Source organism: Bufo bufo, chromosome 2, assembly GCF_905171765.1.
Source record: "Bufo bufo chromosome 2, aBufBuf1.1, whole genome shotgun sequence".
NCBI lineage: Eukaryota > Metazoa > Chordata > Amphibia > Anura > Bufonidae > Bufo > Bufo bufo.
Genome location: NC_053390.1, coordinates 352,446,594 through 352,472,637, shown reverse-complemented (window position 1 = coordinate 352,472,637; position 26,044 = coordinate 352,446,594). Strand labels below are relative to the sequence as shown.

Genomic DNA, 26,044 nt, shown 5'->3' with positions numbered 1-26,044 from the left:
CGCTAACTACCTAACAAGTAGCTAACTAACTGGTGGTGATAAGGGACCCTTAGGCCCCATTCACACGTCCGCAATTCTGTTCCGCATTTTGCGGAACGGAATTGTGGACCCATCCATTTCTATGGGGACAGACTTTGTCCCGCTCGGATCCGGAATTGCGGATCTGCACTTCCGGGTCCGCACTGCCGTTCCGCAAAAATATAGAACATGTCCTATTCTTGTACACAATTGCGGACAAGAAAAGGCATTTTCTATATAGTTCTGGCAATGTGCGGATCCGCAAAATGCGGAAAGCACATTGCCGGCGTCCGTGTTTTGCGGATCCGTGGATCCGCGGATCCGCAAAACACATACGGACGTCTGAATGGAGCCTTACAGGGGGGTGATCAATGAAGGGGGGTGATCAGGGAGTCTATATGGGGTGATCAGGGGTTAATAAGGGGTTAATAAGTGACAGGGGGGGTAGTGTAGTGTGGTGCTTGGTGCTACTTACAGAGCTGCCTTTGTCCTCTGGTGGCCGATCCAAGCAAAAGGGACCACCAGAGGACCAGGTAGCAGGTATATCAGACGCTGCTAACAAAACAGCGTCTAATATACCTTTCTGATGTTAAAAAAATTCCATCTACAGCCTGCCAGCGAATGATCGCTGCTGGCAGGCTGTAGTTCAACTTGTTTACTTCACGATCCAGTGAAGCGCCCGTTCACAGGAAATTTCGGCTCACACGAGATGATGCCAATAGGCGTCGCTGAGCCTGAGAGAGCCGCCGCCCAGACGCCTATCGGCGTTACGTGTGCAGCAAGTGGTTAATGGACGTTTTATTAACGGGTGTTTTCTAAAAGACGGCTGGTAAAAACGGACTCCTTCAGCTGTACATGAGAATGGATATTTTTTGACAGTCATTTTTCGTGGGCCATTAGAAAAAACAGACATGTGAATAGGCCAGTATACCTCACTGGTTCTGAAAATGGTCATTACATGTCGCCTAAAGGAATTTGGTTTCATAAAATTTTTGGCTTTATTTTTTAAGTGCTCATATAATACTATATATTCTGAGTGAAATAAATGTAAGTTATCCAAGGCAGTTTATACAGCATTATGACCTAACAGCAGTAAACGGGTTTCCGCATGCCAGTCAAGCCCATATCTAATAGAAGAGTCTAACATGCTCATGATGTATTCTCAGCTGTGCTCCTCAAGCTTTCCATCCTTTTAGGAATATATCAGCTGTCGCTTCTACTTTGTGCAGCGCCTGTCTGTGTGTGGGCAGGGATATAAATACCTTACTTGTCCTAAAGGTCATGTTACTATTAAACATATCCTACAGTTTATAACCTTCTTTTCACATATAGCACTGGCTAATTCAGCTGATGCTGAATATATGGCAAAGGTGATTTCGCAAAGATCTATGTCAAGGCTTTGCAAACTTTTTATTTTACATTCACATCTTAACAACTTAAACACATTTATAGTCTGGTTTGGAACTTAAAGGGGTATTCCAGTTACCATAAATATAATTTATGTTTTAGACTAATTCATTATCAATAATTACCTAATATAATGTCAATTTCACATATTTACCGTTCAGTAGTTATGAAAGTAGTTTTCTTCCTCTGCTACCCACTGTGTTTCCTCATAAATTACCATGGCATCGACCTGTAGTTCTGAGCCTTTGTTAGGTCGAGCATGCTCAGTGTGTTGCTATCAATTCTCTAGCTAAATGTCTTGTGAAACAAAGGGCGTGTCAGTGTGCTGGTGATTACTGAGTAGAGGGGGCGTGACCGGACTGTATATCAGGCAGCCAATCACTAAAAATCAACACTCAGGCGCCATAATACTCTCAGTGTGTTTCAGGCTCACACAGGAGCTAGACAAACGGATTGCAAGGTAAATTGAAGCTCTGGTTATATGTATAGGTATGGGTTCTGGTTGGGTCACAGCTTGCAGCCTTAATGCAGTTTTTAAAAAATTAAGTTACTTTACTGGAATACCCCTTTAAGGCTTGGGGATTTTTTTTTATCTCTGCATTTCATAATTCAAGTCATAATTTTTGTTGTCCCATTGACATAACCATATGACGGTCAAGCTGTAATTTTAATGGTACCATTTTGGAGTACATCAGGTAAATGACTATAAGGCCCCTTTCACACGAGCGAGTATTCCGCGCGGATGCGATGCGTGAGTTGAACGCATTGCACCCGCACTGAATCCCGACCCATTCATTTCTATGGGGCTGTTTCACTTGTGCGTTGCGTGAAAATCGCAGCATGCTCTATATTCTGCGTTTTTCATGCAACGCAGGCCCCATAGAAGTAAATGGGGTTGCGTGAAAATCGCAAGCATCCGCAAGTAAGTGCGGATGCGGTGCGATTTTCACGCACGGTTGCTAGGAGACGATCGGGATGGAGACCCGATCATTATTATTTTCCCTTATAACATGGTTATAAGGGAAAATAATAGCATTCTGAATACAGAATGCATAGTAAAATAGCGCTGGAGGGGTTAAAAAATAAAATAAAAAATTTAACTGACCTTAGTTCACTTGATCGCGCAGCCGGCATCTCCTTCTGTCTCCTTCTTTGCTGATTGTAGGAACAGGACCTGTCCAGTCATCACATGATCCATCACATGATCTTTTACCATGGTGATGGATCATGTGATGGACCATGTGACGACCGGAATGACGTCACCACAGGTCCTGTTCCTACAATCAGCAAAGAAGGAGACAGAAGGAGATGCCGGGAGCGCGATCAAGTGGACTAAGGTGAGTTAAATTATATATATTTTTTTTTAACCCCTCCAGCCCTATTTTACTATGCATTCTGTATTCAGAATGCTATTATTTTCCCTTATAACCATGTTATAAGGGAAAATAATACAATCTACACAACACCGATCCCAAGCCCGAACTTCTGTGAAGAAGTTCGGGTTTGGGTACCAAACATGCCGATTTTTCTCACGCGAGTGCAAAACGCATTACAATGTTTTGCACTCGCGCGTGTTCCCGCAACGCACCCACACATTTTCCCGCAACGCCCGTGTGAAAGAGGCCTAAAAGATTTTTCGAGCAACAGTGTGAAAAACAACGTAATTCCACCATTGTTTTTAGGGTTTTGTTTTTATAGTATTCTTTGTGCGGTAATAATTACATTTTATTTGTATTCTGTTGCTTTAGTTGGTGTTTTTAGTTATGTTTTACTATTTTTAAAAAATAAAACTGTTGCTTTGTGTCACCATATTCTGAGAACGACACTGCTGCCGTGACATAATAGTATGTCATGGAGTGTAAAGGGGTTATACTAATGCCTCTTAAAAGACAAGTGATTGAGATTTATACTCAGTGTACTTTCTTTAGAACTTAGTCACTTGTTTATAATTACTATGTTGCACAGTGAGGCCATGTCGGTGTGTATGTAGCAGTATGCTTTTTTGCATCATTTGTCTAATTAGATAATTAAGGATCTCAGACAGCTCTAAAATGGCTTAAAAAAAATTATGCTCACCTCTTTCTTCTGTGCCATTCTCTGTGGTGCTGGTCCGGTGGTGACATGAAGGTATATGTCACGTGACTGCTGCAGCCAATCACTGAACTCAACAGGCTACTGCTTAGAGCAGTGATTAGCTGCAGCAGTGAGGTTCTGTATACCTGCATGTCAATAAACATATGTGCTAGGATTGCATTGGAAATGACTCTTTCAGTAGGTTTTTTGGAGTTGAGATCTTTATGTGTTAAAATTCCTATTTAACAATAGCAATGGTTGTGTTTTGTATATGAGAGTGCATTTAATCATAAGACTCCTAGAAACATTAACAATGAGAATTTCCATAAAGTAATGTGCCAAGAAATACAGCCGTTGGCAAGAGAAAATGAAACATGCGTCAATGGTGTTTTAGAAGTATGAAGAATTTCACATCACGGGCAACATTCCTGGATATTTGGAGGTAGTTATCTATTAAAACATAACGTTTGAGTTAAGAGAGTACAATCAAAATTATAGTGCTAGGTATGTGCACACCACTAACCGTGCAACAAAATCACCAACAAAAAACAGACAATATTACCATGGGTGGCCAGAGTTAACAGCACCAACCACACGGCAAAGTTCCAAAACTTCCCAGTCAGGTATGAATTCCACAATATGTAAGGAACGGTCTTACCGGTAAATGGGAGTAGTCTGGATACCGTCTTGAAGTTCCAGTAGTCAATCTTTCAGCAAGGGCAGGGTCCTAATAAAAACCTTGGTCCCTGGAATGCCCTGTCAGGTCTAGAAGTCCGTCATGACCTCCTAATTGCAAACAAAGGCTTCTGTACCAAATATTAACACTGATTTTCTCAGGTGTTCAAATACTTATGTTCAGCAGTGCAAGATAAATACATTCTTTAAAAATCATACAATGTGATTTCCAGATTTTATTTATTTTATTCTGTCTCTCAGAGTGGGAATGCACCTACAATGTGAATTTCAGACCCCTCCGTGATTTCTAAGTGGGAGAACTTGCAAAATCGCAGGGTGTTCAAATCCTTCTGTTCCTCACTGTATACCAGTTGTAGACAGCCAACCCTTTCTCAGCCCTTAATACCCTGATGAGTCTAGTGCTAGTAATATTGTAGACGAAACGCGTAGGGATTTATTCTGCTTCTAGGGGTCCTTTACTTATTAGTATCCTGAGGCAGGGATGTCCAGGGCCTCTAATATTTTAGGGAGAGGTTCCGGATGGAGCCGCCCTTGTCAGGGCGATGACTCCGTATTAGGAGGTCATCAGGGACTTGTAGATCTGACAGGGCATTCCAGGGACCAAGGTTTTTATTAGGACCCTGCCCTTGCTGAAAGATTGACTACTGGAACTTCAAGACGGTATCCAGACTACTCCCATTTACCGATAAGACCGTTCCTTACATATTGTGGAATTCATACCTGACTGGGAAGTTTTGGAACTTTGCCGTGTGGTTGGTGCTGTTAACTCTGGGCACCCATGGTAATATTGGCTGTTTTTTGTTGGTGATTTTTGTTGCACAGTTGGTGGTGTGTACATACCTAGCACTATATTTTTGATTGTACTCTTTTAACTCAGAATTTAATAAACGTTATGTTTTAATAGATAACTACCTCCAGTCTTTCCAATTTGAATTAGTTGTGGTAGTTGGGGAATATTCTTATCAATTTTCTCCCTTGACGGGAATTTTTGCTTATTCCTGGATATTTGTAAGAACATGCAGAGGGTTGTACAATGCTCCAAAATGTGTACCAAACTGCATGTTCTTTACACCGAAACAAATACAGAAAGCACACATGAGTGTACGTACTGTGAGTGTAAGACTTACATGAGTCTTGCATATTCTTAACTGTCACGAACCAGCGGATGTAAACTTACTGTGCCACGTGCCCTACCTCCTCTAAGTGAACCCCTCGTTCTTCACAGTACCCCTGATGGTGGGGATAGACTTTCCCGAGGGGAACACCAGGTCGCTACCTCTTGAGTAGAATTGGCACATGAGGCAGCTGGTCCAGGCGGACCAGGAAGTACCAGAGAAAGGTACCAGAGGTACAGACGTAGTCAGCAGGCCAAGTCAAAACCAGGAGCAATAGTTAAGGACTGAAGGATGAGGCAGAGGCAAAGTCAAACAAGTAATAGGTCATGGCAGGCGGCACAGGTCAGGCAATCCAGGTCGGTAACAGGAGAGTCGAGGCAAGCAGGCAGGGATCAAACAGGTAGCGGAGTCCGGAAACACAATCATGGGTCAGGTACACAGGAACACAAGCAGAGATATCAGCAACCTTTGTAGGACACAAGGACCTTGACACTGAGGCATCTGGGAAGGGGGCTGAGCCACTTATATACGTGCAGGAGGGCTAGGATTGGTCCCCGTCAGCTTCAGAGTGGGAGGGGGCGTGGCTTAGTGGGACCTGGGGGGGATTAAGTCCGTCTTTTGAGGGTGGCCTGAATGGCCACCCTACATGTCCCTGAACTGTGGCCTCCACAGCACTCTGCTCCCTTAACAATGTCATCCACAGCGCCCTGCCCCTTTAAAGCTGACCTTCAGCAGTGAAGAAAAATGACTGGGTTGTTATGGAAACCTGGTGTGTATGGCAGTTGGGATATGAAGTTGAGATATGAAGAGAGAGACCTGCAGGCTTCTATTGGCTAATGAAAGTATAGACCGGCACTTAAATATATGGAAAAAAGCTGGATTTTAATGCAAAAAAATGGACAAATGCAATGTGCAAATATATAAAATGGTATTATGATAAGGTAATAATAGGGTAAAAGCAGAGTAAAAACAAAATAAAAAGCAGAGTGACCCTTTAAGTTACCCTGATATGATGTAGCTGGCAATAATAGATAGAGATCCCACAGGTCACAGGGTGTCACTGTTTACTAATAATAAGTTTGTGGTAAATTTGTTGCAGTATCTAATGACTCTCTGTGCAGATTTCCAAACGCGTTTCGAAGTCTTGAGCTGACTTCTTCATCAGTGGTAATCTGTTCAGATCTCCCAGGATTTTTATACTGACACCCGACAACTTCCAAGTCTGCAGTATTGCTCATCATTATTGTACACCTCCCGCTGTATGAATCCGCCGGGGCACACCTCTGGCAGTCATTAGATACTGCAACAAAGTTACCACAAGCTTATTATTAGTAAACAGTGACACACTGTGACCTGTGGGATCTCTACCTATTATTGCCAGCTACATCATATCAGCTACCCCACAGGGTAACTTAAAGGGTCACTCTGCTTTTTATTTAGTTTTTACTCTGCTTTTACCCTATTATTACCTTATCATAATACCATTTTATATATTTGACATTGCACCTACCCCCACTTTTCCATTTTTTTGCATTAAAATCCTGCTTTTTTCCATATATTTGAGTGGCGGTCTATACTTTCATTTGCATTTCATTCCTTCTGACTGGGTGAGTCAGATCAGACCCAGACCACCTCACATATTGCTATATTAGGTGAGCCACCCCTTCTCCTCATTCTATTGGCTAATGTAGGTCATGTGATGTACCATATTTGCATTTTCTGGGGAATATCTCAGGAACGGTACGTGCTAGAGAGCTGAGACCCAGTCTAAAACCTCCACGGACACCTGATGTACCTGTGTGCCAAATTTCGTGATTGTAAATGCGACGGTGCGATTTCCTTTAGCGGACATACATACATACACACACACACATACATACACTCAGCTTTATATATTAGATATGAAACTAAAGAAATGAATTAGGATTTGTGAATACTTCCTTTGTTGTGGCATACAATTTCATATGCTAGCTCCTCTCCTTGATCTTCCTCCTGTCATTGACAAGGACAGATGTCTCCTGACACATTCCAGACTTGCTCATCCCTGTTCAGAGATTTTAGCCAGAAATATGCTGCACAATATGATGCACTTGTGCTGACCTCGCCCTTTTTGTGGAGATAATACTTTACTTAGAGGCAGACATTTATTAATACATTGATGGTTTTATCTTTTCAGGCATGTTAGAGCAGAGCATGCTGAGAGTACTTGAATGTATAAAATATATTAGTACTACACAAATTGAGAAGCGATCACCCAGTGTTGATGGCCATAATCTCTTCAGTTTTTCTGAAAACTGCACAGCAACTGATAATTTATACTATATTTCTCCTAATATACGTGTATTTATATCTTTCGTATTCCAGCTACACTGTTGAACTCTATTGACATGACAAAGTGCCTTTCATCCAGTAGTCTCAAGAAGAACTTTTTTTTTAGTACATTGGTAGTAGAGATGAGCGAATTTCTTGAAAATTCGATTCGGCTGCTTCGTTGAACTTTACAAAAAATTTTGCTTTGTTACGAATTACTTTGTCAGGAAGCGCAGGTAGCTGCGGGTCATTGTACCCTTCAAATGCCGTGTTCATACATGAGTGTAAAATTAAGAATAAAAAAAACATTAATTCAAACTTACCGCCTCCATTTGCTCACGACGGGCCGGCCGCCGCCATCTTGCTTGAAGATCTCGGCCGAAATCCAGTGCGGCGCGAGATTACGTCATCACGCCGGCTGGCGCGGTAACGTATGATGTCATCACCCCGGCCGGCACGATGTGGAATCTCGAGCCGCTCAGGATTTTGGCTGAGATCTTCAAGCAAGATGGAGGCTGGCGGCCTGTCACGAGTAAATGGAGGTGGTAAGTTTGAATTTTTTCAGTTTTTTATGCTATATCAGGTTAAATCAATTCGCACGAAGCACGAGGAAATTCGGCTTCTAAGCAAATCGAATTTATCCTGAAATTCGGATTGAATTCCACTTTGTGGGATTTGATTCGCTCATCTCTAATTGGTAGACCCCCTTACTCATAGGGCCCTTATTAAGATTCTACCCCTAAGTTTTTATTGATAAGCGATTTTCTTTATTATTGTCACCATAGTATTTGCTCTCTGTCCTGTAATGGACCTTCCTCAGTAAGGCCACTTTCATACAGTCAGTATTTGATCAGTATTGGTAAGGTAAACCGAGACACCATATTCTATTATTTTAGCTGATGAAATGAAGCAGATATTTTAATGGACTTTGGCTATTGTGCTGGATCAGTATATTCTTTCTGTGCAAGTAGGAACGAATAAGGCTACTTTCACACTAGCGTTCGGAGCGGATCCGTCTGATGTTTCATCAGACGGATCCGCTCCGATAATGCAGACGTTCGCATCCGTTGAGAGGTGAGCAGTTGAGAGGTGAGCTGGAATTATTGTTTTTGAGTAGTGCAACAATATAGAATGAATACTCAAAACAATCATGTGAGCAAAGGAGAGAAAATATGGAAGAAAAAAACACATGTTTAGGAGGGAAAGTGGGGAGAGAGGAAGAAAGGGTAGGTCATACTTTCACTGTCACCCTATGGGAATAGCATGATTCATCTAACATCAGAAGAGGAAGAGAGCTTTTGGAACTTCAAAGAATCCTGGAATAACATACAATAGTGGCACGATTTTAGAAACTTGTCATGGGTTTCTTTATGCAAAGCAGTAAGATCCTCTGTCTTCATAATCTTCTATATTTTCTTAAACCAAAATGAAATCATTGGGGGAGTTGTTTGTTTCGATAGGGCTGAAATACAGACCTGTGCATTAACCACATCACAGAGCTTTGGAGCTTCATATTGTGATGGAAACAGTCTTTTATTTTAAGAAGTTTTATTATATGTGTCAATTTCTATCTTGGCTTAGTTAAACTGATCTCACATTATTACATGTGAGTGTCAGAATGCTGGAAAGGAAACAGATACAGCACTCCCCAGGGTAATAACATCAGGTTCAATGGTAGAGGAGCAATAGAAAGGTGCTCACCTATTACTGCCGTGTCAGGCACAACAGTTATATAAACTTGTAGGGCCACCAAAGACCGATAGAACCGATAGGAAATAAAACTCAATTTGGGTCAATAGTGGAAATATAGTGAGCAACATGAGGCTTGGCTTTGTCCTGTTGAAAAACGTCTCCTGGGACCCTTTGCAGAAATGTCATACCAGTGGTTCCATGACCAAATCAATGTAACGTAGAGCTGTTAGTGTTCCTGAAATGAAGACTAGAGAGATCCAGCTACCATACATTATGTCACCCCACACCATGTTCCCCATGGTAGAATCAGCGTGACATTCCCTTGTGAAGGCCTCTTTATGACGTTGCCCATGTGGTCTCTAGTCCAATCTCTGACTATTATTGCATCCGAGACAAAAGCATAGCTCATAATGGAAGAGGAATAGACCACCGTTCCATAGACCACCTCCATTGTTGTCTTGTTGTGCACCATGATAGTCTTTTTGAGTGGTGGCGTGAGGTCAATAGAACACCGGTAGCTGTACGTCTGTGGATCTCCTGCTGTCGTTGTTCTCCCAACCACCGGGACATGCAAAGTTGAACAGTGCTGACATCTCGGCCTAGGCACATAGCGATCTGCTGGAAGGATAAACCAACGTCTCTAAGTTCAAGGATTCTGTCTCTCTCAGCGTCCGTTACTGTAATGACCGGCGTCACGCAAAGGGAGGGAAATGGGAAGGCCCTGTCCAAGGGAGAGGGAAAGGTGGTGACCCCTGACTCACCTTGCGGCTGGCACCTGACTGCCCTGACGTCCCTAGACGGGTTCCTCACCCGTACGCCGATCACGTGCCTAAACCCTGGCTTTCCCTAAGATGAGCCCTGTGTAGTGAACAGGGCAGTGGGATCACTAGTCCACACCACTGACACTAAAGGAAAACACCAAGGAGAGGACAGACAATACAGACAAAACATATAATCCCAGTTGGGCGACAAAAGCAGACCACCAAGGCCCAACAGGGATCCGGAGGGTAACACTCTGGAACAACAACCAGGGAACACAGTTACACAGCTCCAGTGGGTCAGTATAGAAGTCCAGGCAGGAAGCTCTATATCTGGCAACCAGAGAAGTGGGAGATGGGAATATAAGGAGGTTGGGAGTGCTGGACAAGAAACAGCTGAGGAGAAGGAGCTACGGATCCATGAGTGAGCCAAAAAGGGTTGCAAGGCAAACCCAGAAAGCTACCATTAAGAAACAGCACTATGTTTCTACATAGAGCGCGCAGCCACCCGCTGCGACTTCCTGACCCCGGGTATAACGGAGTCAGGCGTGGCTCTTGACACCCTCGTGACAGTTACGTGGCGATAACTGGCACTTGACAAAAAGGAGGCATTGCACAATCATCCCATTCAACTTGATCCAATTTTTGAGATTTGATCAGGCTAAAAAACGTTGCATTCACCGTAGCTTTTATGCCCCCCCATGTGCCACATATTGGAGCTAGGTGCTTGAAAATTTAGGATCTGTAGATCTTAGAGATACTTGCTACTTCCTCGATTTGCATAACCTTAGGGCTTGTCTTTTCTAGGTGTTGCAATTTCAATTTTGAGGAGTATATGATGTATACAAGTACAATATTGTATATTTACATCAGCGCCAGTAATCATGCACAAAATTCCTATGCTGAGACCAGTAGTTCCACACTGCCAGTAAATAATGGTGCTCAATGTAAGTGATAGCAATTGTTAAATATAAGGAAATCTACAGTACTCACCATTAACAATAGCGGAAAACTTTATTTTTAGTGCGTCATTGCAGGTAATACATGGAAAGTAGACACATGAAGATGTTTTGAGTCTTCTGACGCTTCCTCAATGCCGATCTACATGTGTTTGTTTCCTTTGTATTACCTGCAATGAAGCAATAAAAATAAAGTTTCTGCTGGTAATGGTGAGTCCTGTGGTCTTATTCTTAATGGTTATTATGTGTGAGTATATGTGTTGTTACCCTACAGATTAACCATTCCCTTTTTTTGCTTTTCTGCTGAGAAATATGAATGACAATGAATATCCACAGAAGAGCTTGATAATTACTAATAATAGTTAACTTTTTAAATGAATATATGAAAAATGTTAAATATATGCACTTATATTTACAAATAATCTTGTTGCCCTGAAATAGTGTATCAGTAGTTTCACTAGACAGAGCACAGCGCCATCTAGTGTCTATTATTTTTAAGGACCACTGCCTCACTTTACATATTTCTTTATTGGATATTGAGATTGGAATCACATCCAAAAGTTACATTTGAATCCCTTCCAAATGCTTTACAGCATTTCTCATAGCAAAACAATAGACTGTATAGTCCACACGTCTTTTTATTATCTTCTGTTACATGTTAATTAATGTAGAATTTTTGAAGTCAGTTTTGCTTGAGTCTGCATTACCATTTTTTTCACCAAATTTATCAAACATTACACATTGTTTGATTAGTTCCCCCCCATTTGTGCAACTTTTCTAATTTATTGAAAAACCAAAAAAGGGGGTCAGTCAGCACATACCAGACCGCAGGAGCACATTGCTATGGCAGGGAACAACATTGAAAGACAAAAACATGCAGTGCGACAATTAACTGCAATATAGAGTACAAAATTGCATAATAATAACAAGTGCTACACTATAAGTGCGAGATACTTGGCAAATCGTTTTGTACAAAATTATTTGAGCCCGTCTGCCGAGCGTCAAGGCGATCTCTGTTAGACGGGTTCCTACGCTAAATTCTACCTGTTAGGTGCCATGACGGCTACCATACACTTCAGGGAGTGTAGCTTCCACAGTAGGCCCACTCCACAACACCACCGGCGCCAAATGGGTACCAAGGACTGCAGTGAGAGTCCACAAACTATTCTAATTTATTTCCCTAATCTGGCCCATACCTCATTAACATAGTTAACCGCGCCCACTTTTTAAAACTGAAGTGAGTGCTGTAAAATCATAAAAAGTTGCACATATTGTGTAAATAAGTCAAAAAGATCACAAAAGCCCCCTTTTGTGACTTTATGAAGCCATATTTTGGGCTGGAGGATAGGGCTTGATAAATTCCCCCCTAAAAGCTTAACAAAAGGTACTTTCTACTATTCGTTAGGCTACTTTCACACTAGCGTTTGGGGCTCCGCTTGTGAGCTCCGTTTGAAGGGGCTCACAAGCGGCCCCGAACGCATCCGTACTGCCCTAATGCATTCTGAGTGGACGCGGATCCGCTCAGAATGCATCAGTCTGGCAGCGTTCAGCCTCCGCTCAGCAAGCGGACACCTGAACGCTGCTTGCAGCGTTCGGGTGTCCGCCTGGCCGTGCGGAGGCAAACGGATCCGTCCAGACTTACAATGTAAGTCAATGGGGACGGATCCGTTTGAATTTGACACTATATGGCTCAATTTTCAAACGGATCCGTCCCCCATTGACTTTCAATGTAAAGTCTGGACGGATCCGTCTGAAGCTACTTTCACACTTAAAATTTTTTCTACAATATAATGCAGACGGATCCGTTCTGAACGGATCCCAAGTCTGCATTATATGAGCGGATCCGTCTGGGCAGACACCAGACGGACCTGCTCTGAACGGTAGTGTGAAAGTAGCCTTAGTTGTATTAAAAATTATTTATTATGTTTTTAAGTTGTAGTAGTTAATATATTTTTGGTGTTTTTTATATACAATATGTAATAGTTTAAGACTATTGAAACTACAGTATTATCCACACTTCTTATATACAGTACGCATGGGGGATTTATCAAGTCCTGCACTTTCAATTTTTGGCTTCAAAATGTCAAAAACTTTTGGGGTTTAATTGCGCAAAAATTTGAGACTTTTGTGATTTTACACCACTCACTCAAAAATTCTCCTCATGATAAATTCCCTGCTGAAGTTTTCATGGATGTTCTCTAGTCCTAAAGGGGTTAACATTGAAAAGACTGCCTAAAGTTAGCTGATCATGTCAAGAATCAATATCTTGTGCAGTCAAAGTTTTAAGAAACATTATGCTTCTGGCGCTTGCACATCCTCTTTCAGACCCTGAGAATTATTGACTTAAAGGGGTCATCCGAGATTTTACTATTGATGACTTATCCTCAGGATAGGTCATCAATATCAGATCGGCGGGAGTCCGACACCCGGCACTCGGGGGCATAGTTATAGGGGGTGCAGAGGTAGCAGTCGCTACCGAGCCCGAGAGCCTAAGGGGGCCCAAAGTCCCTTGTGCTACATTAGAAGACACTGCTATTATAGAAAGTGCATGCTGGTAAAGTTACACCTCTGGCTGGTGTAGGGGAAGGGGTTAGGTCAAAAATTTGGCTTGGGGGGGGGGGTGCAATTTAAATTTTTGCCTCAGGCAGCACAAAGGCTATGTGCTTCCCGGCCCCTGTTCACAAAGCAATAAAGGAAGGGGGACCCAAGCTGAACTCTTGCACGAGGGCTCATGAGCCTTTAGCTACGATACTGCCGGCACCCCCGCCGATCAGCTGTATGGGGAGACTGCGTGCGCAGTGCGCATGTGCCGTCTCCTATCTCTCTTCCTGTTCACCGCTGCTGTCTATGGCAAAGAAAAAATACTGCCCCAGCAGAATCAAATATCACAATGCAGCACAAAATACTGCCACCTTCACCACAGTATGCAAATGTATCACTGTTCCGAGTTGAGTTCAGGAGGGCACCTGAGGTCATTGGCCAGCTTCATAAGTACCTGATGCTCCTGGCATGAATTAATGGTCAGAGCATCAGATCGTTGTACCTGGCCAGGAGCTGTGAGGAGGGCTTAGGTGGCCCCATGGCTATCAAACCAGCAAGAAATTTCCCTGTGAGGTTTATGGACAGTCTACCCCTGCTTGCTGCTGATGGTGGTCATACTGTAGTGTGGCTTCACTTCAACCTTTTGCAATGGGGTCACATGGTCACTTGTTCATATGAGACAAAACAGGAGTCTGATAAATTTAACATGATTACCTTTATTTTCCTAGGGACTCAGGATTCGTTTTGCAGATGGATCAAGGATTATTTTTAGACTCAGTACTTCAGGTTATGTGGGCACAACTCTAAGAATTTATGCAGAAAGCTATGAAAAAGACCCAAGCAAGCACAACAAAGAGACCCAGGTAAATGTAGTTCCTTATCTGTATAATGGTATATATTCACATGGTGCAGTAAAAACACAGTAAGTTGCAGCAATTACTATGAAATTGGAAAATGATGCAGCGTTGTACTAAAATGCCAAAATGTGTTTAATCAGTCAGGAGTTCAGGCCGTGCAACTCATAGAGGTAAATCTTGAAATTTATGATGAACCAAAATACTGTATAACTTTTCATGTACACAATGATAAACTACCATTATTTACGTAAAACTGGAAAATCCTCTATAAGATATTACAAAATTTTAAAGTGTACCTTTGGTTTGGTAGTACCTAGGACAGACATTGATCGCATATCACAATATTATGCAACCAATGTTCATTTCATGGGGTCTGACCACTATGTCACTTTATTTGATGATGGCTCTGATGATAGGGCACTGGTTAACCCTGTGTTCTCCAGAGAAGCTAAAGTGGAACACTACTTTCCTAGCACTACTGTCACTTTGTTCTAATAATTGGCAGGGGTCACAGTGTAAGGACATTAATGCCATGTGCTCGCAATATACCCTTAATGTCTGTCCTGAGACAACACCATTACGAAAATGAATTATGTGCAATTTATTTTATATCCTAATTAGCAGAAATAAAACCTGTCGGTTTGTATTAGCAGCAATTCTATAGTTTTGGATCATTATTCAGCAGTAACCCTACAGATAATGCAAATTCCAATCCTTTTCACATACATGGTTGGATATGGATATAAAAGTAAAGCAAACATTGTGCAATCCACCTGCAGGCAATGTGTGAAATGAGGATAATGTACAGAATACCCAAAACTTGAGGATACTGTATAAAATAAATCCATTCTGTACCTATTTCCTAGGTATTCTGTAGAGTACAGAGTTCGTTTAAGGCAAAGTATTAAATGACCAAACTGCAGCAACTGAGATTTTGTGAAACTAAGATAATATATAGAATTTGTTCCTTCTTGTCCAACATTTATTAGGCATCACCTTAACCCCAAACCCTATTACTAATATATTACTATGAGGGTTAGCCCTATCTCCAACCCTATTACCATTATGGTCCATATGCCTAATCATAAACCTATTATAATTAGGTTAAAGGGGTTTTCCAAGTCTTTACGACTGATGACCCATCCCCAAGATAGGTCATCAGGATCTGATCAGTGGGGGTCCTATCCCTGCCGATCAGTTGTTTGAGAAGGCACCATCTCTCAGCTTACCAAGCACAGCATCGTACATTGTGGTTTTATGGGGCTGAGCTGCACCTAGGCCACGTGACTGATGAACGGTCTGGGATCTGAGAGAAGGCTGTGGCCGGATGTTGGACCCTCACAGATCAGATACTGATGAACTATCCAGAGGCGATTCTGATTCATCAGATGAAGTGAATAAAATATCTTTTTTAGGACCTCCCCTACTTGGCGCAAGAGACGGTGCCGTAGGGGGGGAAGGAAACACTGCAGATCCCAGAAAGAATCTACCTCCACCATACCAGAAATCCAACAGGGACACACGGGGGAGAACGACGAGACGCAACCAGATGTAATGAATAATTTGGTCGTGAATATCTCATCCAGTGAATTGACCAGTGATCAATTGAAAGTATTGGGACGCGGTTTGTCCTTTTGTCCTGGTCAAGAGAGAAATTGGTTTGACACTCGGTCAACCATCCACGGTTCCGGATTATTGATTCAGTTGGTAAAATGAGACGTGGGGGCGATAGAGATCGAATCCTACAGAGGAAGGAACTTAAATGGATTTTTGAATTGAAGGCAGTCCAACCTTATGGGATGAATATTGAATTTAGTGTCGGTAATGTGTAGGTTATCCATGGGACGTAATGATGAATTTGTACTCAGTATTGTGATTTTTTATACGTTCTTGTTTTTAACTTTTGTATTTGTAGGGACATATTCACTAAGATCACTATTGCTGTTGTATATTGAATACATCTCTGTGATTCATAATGAGGAGGAACTTACCCCCCTCCATTATTGGAAATGAATTTATTATCGCTGGTCCATAGGATAATCATTGGTATGTTTGCTGCCAGCGGGTCTGTATGGGGGCGGGGTGTTCATTGTGCGTCCCTAGTAATGGAGCGCAGCCAGTGGGAGGAGTAGGAAGCGGCTCGGCTGCACTGATGATCGCATGGACGGGATCATGTGATTAGTGTCAGACACGTGAGGGAACGTTTTCTCCTCCCTGGAAATGCGCACTGGATTCAGGGGGACGCGCTGCAATGATGCATCACGGAGTAATACATTCTATAGATCACCAGGTGAGAGTGCTATTTTTCATATGGGATGATTAATATAAAATTCAATTGAAAGTATGGAAATCAAATTTCTCAACCCATGGAGGTCTGGATTTGGAGTCACACTCAAAATTAAAGTGGAAAAACTCACTACAGGCTGATCCAACTTTGATGTAATGTCCTTAAAATAAGTCAAAATGAGGCTCAGTAGTGTGTGTGGCCTCCACGTGCCTGTATGACCTCCCTACAACGCCTGTGCATGCTCCTGATGAGGTGGTGGACGGTCTCCTGAGGGGATCTCCTCCCAGACCTGGACTAAAGCATCTGCCAACTCCTGGACAGTCTGTGGTGCAACGTGACGTTGGTGGATAGAGCGAGACATGATGTCCCAGATGTGCTTAATTGGATTCAGGTCTGGGGAACGGGCAGGCCAGTCCATAGCATCAATGCCTTCGTCTTGCAAGAACTGCTGACACACTCCAGCCACATGAGGTCTAGCATTGTCTTGCATTAGGAGGAACCCAGGGCCAACCGCACCAGCATATGGTCTCACAAGGGGTCTGAGGATCTCATCTCGGTACCTAATGGCAGTCAGGCTACCTCTGGCGAGCACATGGAGGGCTGTGCGGCCCTCCAAAGAAATGCCACCCCACACCATTAATGACCCAATGCCAAACTGGTCATGCTGGAGGATGTTGCAGGCAGCAGAACCTTCTCCACGGCATCTCCAGACTCTGTCACGTCTGTCACATGTGCTCAGTGGGAACCTGCTTTCATCTGTGAAGAGCACAGGGCGCCAGTGGCGAATTTGCCAATCTTGATGTTCTCTGGCAAATGCCAAACGTCCTGCACAGTGTTGGGCTGTAAGCTCAACCCCCACCTGTGGACGTCGGGCCCTCATATCACCCTCATGGAGTCTGTTTCTGACCGTTTGAGCAGACACATGCACATTTGTGGCCTGCTGGAGGTCATTTTGCAGGGCTCTGGCAGTGCTCCTCCTGTTCCTCCTTGCACAAAGGCGGAGGTAGCGGTCCTGCTGCTAGGTTTTTGCCCTCCTACGGCCTCCTCCACATCTCCTGATGTACTGGCCTGTCTCCTGGTAGCGCCTCCATGCTCTGGACACTACGCTGACAGACACAGCAAACCTTCTTGCCACAGCTCGCATTGATGTGCCATCCTGGATAAGCTGCACTACCTGAGCCACTTGTGTGGGTTGTAGACTCCGTCTCATGCTACCACTAGAGTGAAAGCACCGCCAGCATTCAAAAGTGACCAAAACATCAGCCAGGAAGCATAGGAACTGAGAAGTGGTCTGTGATCACCACCTGCAGAACCACTCCTTTATTGGGGGTGTCTTGCTAATTGCCTATAATTTCCACCTGTTGTCTATCCCATTTGCACAACAGCATGTGAAATTGATTGTCACTCAGTGTTGCTTCCTAAGTGGACAGTTTGATTTCACAGAAGTGTGATTGACTTGGAGTTACATTGTGTTGTTTAAGTGTTCCCTTTATTTTTTTGAGCAGTGTACATTGTGGAAGAATGGTGGAATATGCAACTATGTGATTGGCCACTGCCGCATGGGGAGGTATGGCTTGCACTTTATAAGCAGGATCATTTGGGGATCACATTGTGCTTGATAAAGGCTATGCTATAGCCGAAACGTAGCAACTTTTGTAACCACGTATTTCATGTAAGCAGTTCCCAATAAAGGGACATTCACCGGACATGCTGCCTCCGTCATCGTTTATTGGACTATCCAGAGGATAGGTCATCAGTTGTAAAGTCTCAGAAAACCCCTTTAACCCTAAGCCTAATCCCAACCCTATTATTAGTAGGCTACATTCACACTTGCGGCAGAGTGATCCGGCAAGCAGTTCCGTCGCCGGAACTGGCTGCCGGATCCGGAAAAACGTATGCCAACTGATGGCCTTAGTAAGACTGATCAGGATCCTGATCAGTCTTAAAAATGCCTGATCAGTAAAAAAAAATGCATTGAAATGCCGGATCCGTCTTTCCGGTGTCATCCGGCATAGGTCATCAGTGAAAAACACTTGGAAAACCCCTTTAATTGTTAATGGTTGTGCGGTAATCTGCAAATCCACGCATCCATTAATAATGAACACTGAATAAAGTATAGCTTTCTTAAGAGATAATAGCATACCACCGCAGCTAGCATAGGAGTGCAGTACTAAGTTACAAGGTGACTGTGCCTCAGTTACAGCATCTCTTAGGACTGAGCTCTCAACGACAGCAACTTGGTTACGGTATTTGTTACTTGCTGTAACCAAGCTGCTTCTGTTGGGAGCTCGATCTTAACAGATGTTGTAACCAATTATTCATTTCCTATACTGAATCCCAGTCTATCGCTAGGTAAGTCTAGCACCATCCCAGACCTAGAAACACCCATATCTGTAAATCATGTCTGCTGTTGTACCATACTGCACAACCTGAAACGGTAAGCACAACAGCTATTGCCTCCCTGGTACCAGTCACAGACATATTGTATTGTCCTATGAGGTGGTCCAGTTTGTTCGTTTACTCAGTAGCGGTATACTTTTCTAATAGTGACATAAATTGTTAACATCCAGAACGCATTATCCAACACATTTACATGTCAGAAAAAGTGACACAGGGGCTTCTAAAATGGTGTTAAATCCAAATGCCATATTGGTGAATGCATTTATGCTAGAAAACGTACTTAAAGACATTGATAATTCGCCCAAGCTGAGTTCTAAATTCCCTGCACATATTAAATGATGAAGCTCTGTCTGCCTGCAGCTACCAGTAGGGGGAGCACAATACATATGAATATATACCGCTACTATAGAACTCAATCACACACAGTGAACTCCCCCTAGTGCCAGCTTCACAAAAACATTATGACTGCTTTGAGATGTAAAAGAAGCCTTTCACATATATATAGAAACATTTTGTTATCTGTGACCTTATTCAAAGGCTATGTCCACCATTTTTGATTATAGTTCCAATGCATAAAAAATGAACTTTTGAATAGATGTTTGTTAAAAATGTGCCTATCGTTCCTATCACCTATGCATCTCGATAGTAACAGACTACAAACAAGCATTTTGTAGTTTTGTTCTGCAGTCATAACTCTGCTCTATCTGCATAAAGAAAGTATGATGATGTCAGCCTCTCCTTTTGTATCCAGCCTTTATGCAATATCCCATAGTGAACACAAATATGTGCAAAGTTTCAGCTTCTAAAAAGATTTTCTCAATTATCTTGAGAAAGGCTTTGTCACAAGGGTGTCAAGAGCCACGCCTGACTCCGTTATACCCGGGGTCAGGAAGTCGCAGCGGGTGGCTGCGCGCTCTATGTATAAAGATAGGGCTGATTCTTAATGGTAGCTTTCTGGGTTTGCCTTGCAACCCTTTTTGGCTCACTCAGGGATCCGTAGCTCCTTCTCCTCAGCTGTTTCTTGTCCAGCAATCCCAACCTCCTTATATTCCCTTCTCCCACTTCTCTGGTTGCCAGATATAGAGCTTCCTGCCTGGACTTCTATACTGACCCACTGGAGCTGTGTAGCTGTGTTCCCTGGTTGTTGTTCCAGAGCGTTACCCTCCGGATCCCTGTTGGACTTATTTTGTCTGCTGTTGTCGTCCACCTGGGATTTTATGTTTGTCTGTGTTGTCTGTCCTCTCCTTGGTGTTTTCCTTTTAGTGTCAGTGGTGCGGACTAGTGTTCCCACCGCCCCGTTCACTACGTAGGGCTCATCTTAGGGAAAGCCGGGGTTTAGGCACGTGATCGGCATACGGGTGAGCAACCCGTCTAGGGACGTCAGGGCAGTCAGGTGCCAGCCTCAAGGTGAGTCAGGGGTCACCACCTTTCCCTCTCCCTTGGACAGGGCCTTCCCATTTCCCTCCCTTTGCATACGCCGGTCATGACAGGCTTATTACAAGATGAAACATTGCATATTTTTGTTTTCCACATGGAATATTGAGTGAAGGCTCGATACAAGAGGAGATGCTGATGTCAGCATACTTTCTTTACTTGGATTGTTGTTGGGGATGATACATACCTATATTGACGTTGAATTCCGGGCCGTGTAATCAATAGAGGCAGTTAGTGTTGTCTGAAATTGTATTTCTGGATGTCTCTTCCATTTATGTCTTACGCCTTGCCAACCTGCCAAATGAATACTAGCTATAAATAGAAAATAAATTGAAGCAGGTATGACTACAGCATCAGACTGTACAGTAGTCTGTTATTATGGAGATGCATATGCCATTCATTAAAGATGTAGACACAAAACAATAGGAAAATTGTAATCAAGACTACTTGCAAAGTTGCATAAAGGGTTTGACTGATCCCCCAAGGTAAAATCAACTAAGGCCCAGAATATGTTTAACATTAAAAAAGAAAGCTACTCACCTGTTCACTAGTGCTCCATTCCAGTGCTGAACGTCCTCTTCATGCTGCTTCAGATCCCATATGGACCAGAAGTGTGACATCCTGTCCATCTTCACATGCACCACTACAGCCATTCACAGTTAAACTTCACTGAAGATCTCACACCTCTGGGCTACAGGGATCCAAAAGCTCATGGCTGTCCCTCAGTGCTAGAGCAGAGCAATGGTGAGCAGGTGGGTAGTTTTCTTTTTTTAATGTTAAAAACACATTCTGAGCCTTAGTTGATATTATCTTGGGGGTCAAAGAAATGGAAAAAACATAGTACAGAGTAAGGTAACAGAAAACTTGTGCAAGCTCTCTAGAAGCAGACCTATCAGAATGACCAGGGTACAAAGTGTGTAGTAAACAAGCAGGGTCAGAACCAGTACAGACGGATAGGCCTAAACAGCAGATGAGGAGTTAATACTGAAACAAGCCACGGTCAGATTACCAGGAGAATCAGACGAAGGCAATTCCGCGGACAAGAGGTTAATCTTGAAAACTAGCCATAGTTGGTATACAGAGGGTTCATGTGCAGGTCCAGAGTTCAAGTACAGAACACAGAGGTACAGAGTCAGAACACATGTACGCAATCCACAGCAGCCATGACTGAGTAGCACTCTTAATTCTGGGATTGGATGCGGACTCAGGAATCTGATTGGCTCAGCTTCCAGCTTCACTGATACGTCGACAAGCCAGGGCTTGACTGGTCGGCTCCGAGTACAACCTTGCACAGAATTTTCAAAAAAGAAAGGAAGATGGGCTCACCTGGCTGTAATTGATCACGGAAGCACGGAGCACGCCGGGAATAAAGCGTGGAGGCAATATCCAAACAGAAAAACAGAAATCCACCTTCTAATACAAAACGTAGCAGCTTTTATTAAAGTAGTGCATTAAAAACCAAAAAAGAAGTCCATTAGCTGGATTTCTGTTTTTCTGTTTGGATATTGCACAGAATTTTGGCTGAGTAAACTTCTGACAGCACCATTTGGTGTGGATTTTTCTGTTGCGGAATTAGAGCGGATGCTCTGCAGATTTTCTGTTGCAGCAAATCTGCAGCATATATTACCCATGTAGATATGTCCTAAATGTTATGATTAGTGGAGCTGTCAGCTCTTGTTGGCAGGATAAACTCTTCATAGCTGATCCTCAAATATCCTAAAACAATGACAGAACACAGAAACCTAACATTTCCATGATAAAGACATGTGACTGTGGCTGATGGATTACACAATGTACCCTAGCTGTAAATGAATACAGCACGCAGAGAAATGATGAGGCTGTTTTGTACACAAGCATAATACACACATCCGAACATCCATGGGTAATTGTTATAACTGACGCCACTTATGGAATCTCTAGGACAACACAGTTATTCATTAAATACAACAGCTGCGATGTTCAATCAATGATTTGTAGAGGTCATGTATCTGGATTGCGTGATCTTCAATGGGAACATTTCAGTCTTAACTCACATTTCAAGATGCAGCATGGAAGCATACACAGAAGTTTATCCAAAATGCAAAATAATCAAGTGTTTTTTCCACTTATCTCCAGGAACATATGTTCACTGTACAATGAACCTATATTTTTAGTTATCTCACCAAAGGTGTATCTCCTTACCTAGAGCAGCCGAGATGTGCAGAGAGATAAGATAAGTGGCACACATGTAGCACCACTGATCTCTGTATAATCAGCATTTCTGTATCTCCAAACATGCTGATGATATAGTAGTAGCAAAGCTGAATGGACATTGACATAGGTGCACACCTAAAGTCACAGGGTGCTTGTACGCGTCTAAAAAAAATTCCTCCAAAAATTAACAGGCTGTCACATGGCTGTCAAGACTATAAGATTCATGTTGTAAATACATTCATCCAAATCATGCCCCACATCTATTACAACTACAGTGTGCCTCCTTAGCCAGAGCAGCCAAGATATCCAGAAAGATAAGCGGCACACATGTAGTATTGCTGATCTCTGTATAATCAGCATAACAAAACACTTATTATACAAATATAACCCTGACAAGGGTTTGTAGCAACTATCAGTGAGAATAAAATGTGTTCTGACGGAAACTTTCTCCATCTGTCAGAAATCGAATAGATCTCTAGTGATAGTCACTGTTACTGAAGTGTGTAAGGCTGTGATTAGTGATGGACGAACATTGTCCCGGACGATTCGTGAACGCGCGAACATGATCAAATGTTCGCGAACCGCAAGTTCGCGGCAGGCCCCATTCACTTTAATTGCAGGCGAACCTGAAAAACCTTCAGGTCATATTCGCAGCCACCAAATACTTACTAGAAGTGCACGAATCGTCCCACAACATGGACAGTGACATACCAGAGGGGGATCAATGACAAAAATTCCCACAAAAAATATGTATTTTAATGAGGGGCTAAAAACTCTCAAAAATGTGCCCTGCTGGAGACTAGAAAAATTTAATTTTAGGCCACGGGAGTACAGGCCCCAAACATTGGGCATTCACCGGACAGAAAACATCAAGTGATTATGTGGCTGGAGGTATATTAGACAGTCATTGGATATAAATTTTACTGCAGGTCAGTACAAATACATATGTTTAGAAGAACTAAAAATATAAAATTGGATTAAAAACATGACTAACGAAATCCCCCCTTTTGAATAAACCCCAAACGATAATAGGTGAAAATCGATAACACATGGTTGTCACAGGTGTTGAATTCCTCTGAGGCCCCAACAATTAGATGGTCAATGGATATCAATTTTACTGGAGGCCAGTGGACTACAGACCCCAAAAATTATTCATTCACCGTACAGAAAAGAACAATTGATAATGTGGCTGGAGGTACATTAGGCGGTCACTGTATAACAATTTTACTGTTGGCCAGTTAGATTACAGGCCCCAAAAATTATGCATTTACCGTACAGAAAAGATCAAGTGATTATGTGGCTGGAGGTATATTAGACGGTCATTGGATATCAATTTTACTGCAGGCCAGTACAAATACATGTCAAATACATATGTTTAAAAGAACTAAAAATATAAAATTGGATTAAAAACATGGCTAACGAAATCCCCCCTCTTGAAAAAAAAAAACAATGGTAATAGGAGAAATTCAATAAACGTGGTTGTCACAGGTGTTGAATTCCTCCAAGATCCATGCCTCATTCATTTTTTGAAATGTGAGGTAGTCCACACTGTCATGAGCTAGGCGAGTGCGCTTATCGGTCACGGATTCCCCCTGCTTCACTGAACGTCCTTTCGGACAGGACACTCGACGAGGGGCAAGCCAAGTGTTCCATGGCAAATTGTGCCAGCTCTGGCCACAGGTCAAGCCTGCACACCCAGTAGTCAAGGGGTTCCTCGCTTCACAGAGCGTCAACATCGGCCGTTAACCAGATGTACTCGGACACCTGTCGGTCTAAGCGTTTCCTAAGGCTGGATCCAGAGGGCGGCTGTCGATGGGTTGGCTGCAAGAATGATCTCATATCCAAAGTGACCAACACATCTTCAAACCGCCCTCTTCTTGCATGCGCCTGGAAATGCTGCATTCTGACAGCCCTCTGTGATTAGTGATGAGCGGCAGGGGTCATATTCGAATTCGCGATATTTCGCGAATATTTTGTAGAATATTCGTCGAAAATTCGCAAATTCGCGATTTTTTTTTTACTCAAAAAATCGGAAAGGTAATGATTGTGTAATATGCGAATTTTCTGATTCAAATTTTTTATTGCGAATTTTTTAACTTACAACTATTAGACAAAGAAGATTATATCACTATATTAGCTAAATTGCTCTATTCGATTTTTTTCGAATATTCTCTATATTGCTATAACTTCGTTTTTTCGAATATTCGTAATATTCTAAAACAAGAATATATAGCAATATAGCGAATATTAAAAAAAAACTAATATAGAGCAAAATTCGCAAACACTACTACTCCTAAAGGCAAGTATATTGCAGCCTTCTTATTGGCCCACAAGCTAGAAGCAGTGAGGGATCTTGTGTACTGATAAAAAAAAAAAAAAATCGAAAAAAAAATCGGAAAGAATTCGAATATTCGAAATTTTGAATATATATAACTATATTCGAAATTTTCGCGAATTTTCGAAGTACCTATATTCGGGATAAAAATTCGAAATTCGAATATTCGTGATCAACACTATCTGTGATTATAGTAACATGTCCGCCATTTTGTGTTTGTACCGGGGGTCTAAAGTACGTTGCCACCCAGTACTGGTCCTTGCCATTTATTTATTTTTATACGGGGGTCCCTCTTCAAACACTGGAGCATGAAGGCCCCCATTTGCACTAAATTGGAAGCGGTGGAGCGGCCTGGCTCCTGCTCATCGCCCAGGAGAATGTCGTCCTCGGTCTCCTCCCCCCATCCACGGACAACACCAGGGATCCCAGAAAATATTAAAGCCTGCTCTTCTTGCTCCTCCTCCTCCCCCCAGGCACCATCCTCCTCTGACTCCTCTTCAGACTCCTGCTGACTTGTTTCAGATGGAGTAGCCCCCCATGGGAATTCATTCAGCATTGCGACTTCCTTATCTTCCAGCTCCTGCTCCTTGACGGCTTGATCAATGACACGATGCAATGCACGCTCCAGAAAGAAGGTGTAAGGTACGATGTCACTGATGGCACCCTGGCTGCGACTGACTAGTTGGGTGATCTCATCAAATGGCCGCAGAAGTCTGCATGCATCGCTCATGAGCAGCCACTGGCACGGTGAAAAAAAAACAAGCTCCTCAGAACCTGTCCTGCCGCAGAGTTTGTAGAGGTAGTCGTTAATGGCACATTTCTGCTGGAGCAGCCTTTCAAGCTTATACAAGGTGGAGTTCCAGCGCGTCAGGCAGTCACAAATCAGACGTCTGACGGGCAAGTGGTGTTGCCACTGAACGTCAGCAAGGCGAGCCATGGCTGTGTAAAATCTTCTAAAATAGCCAGAGA

The 26,044-nt window shown here is 42.8% G+C and overlaps 1 protein-coding gene across 1 annotated transcript in view; it reads left to right on the top strand.

Moving 5' to 3' along the window:
- Window positions 1–26,044, top strand: part of PGM5 (phosphoglucomutase 5) — a 187,635-nt gene that overhangs the window by 144,110 nt on the left and 17,481 nt on the right. The window contains exon 10 of the mRNA XM_040417102.1: window positions 14,298–14,432. Coding sequence (XP_040273036.1) covers window positions 14,298–14,432 — 135 coding nt within the window. The remainder of the gene's footprint in view (window positions 1–14,297; window positions 14,433–26,044) is intronic.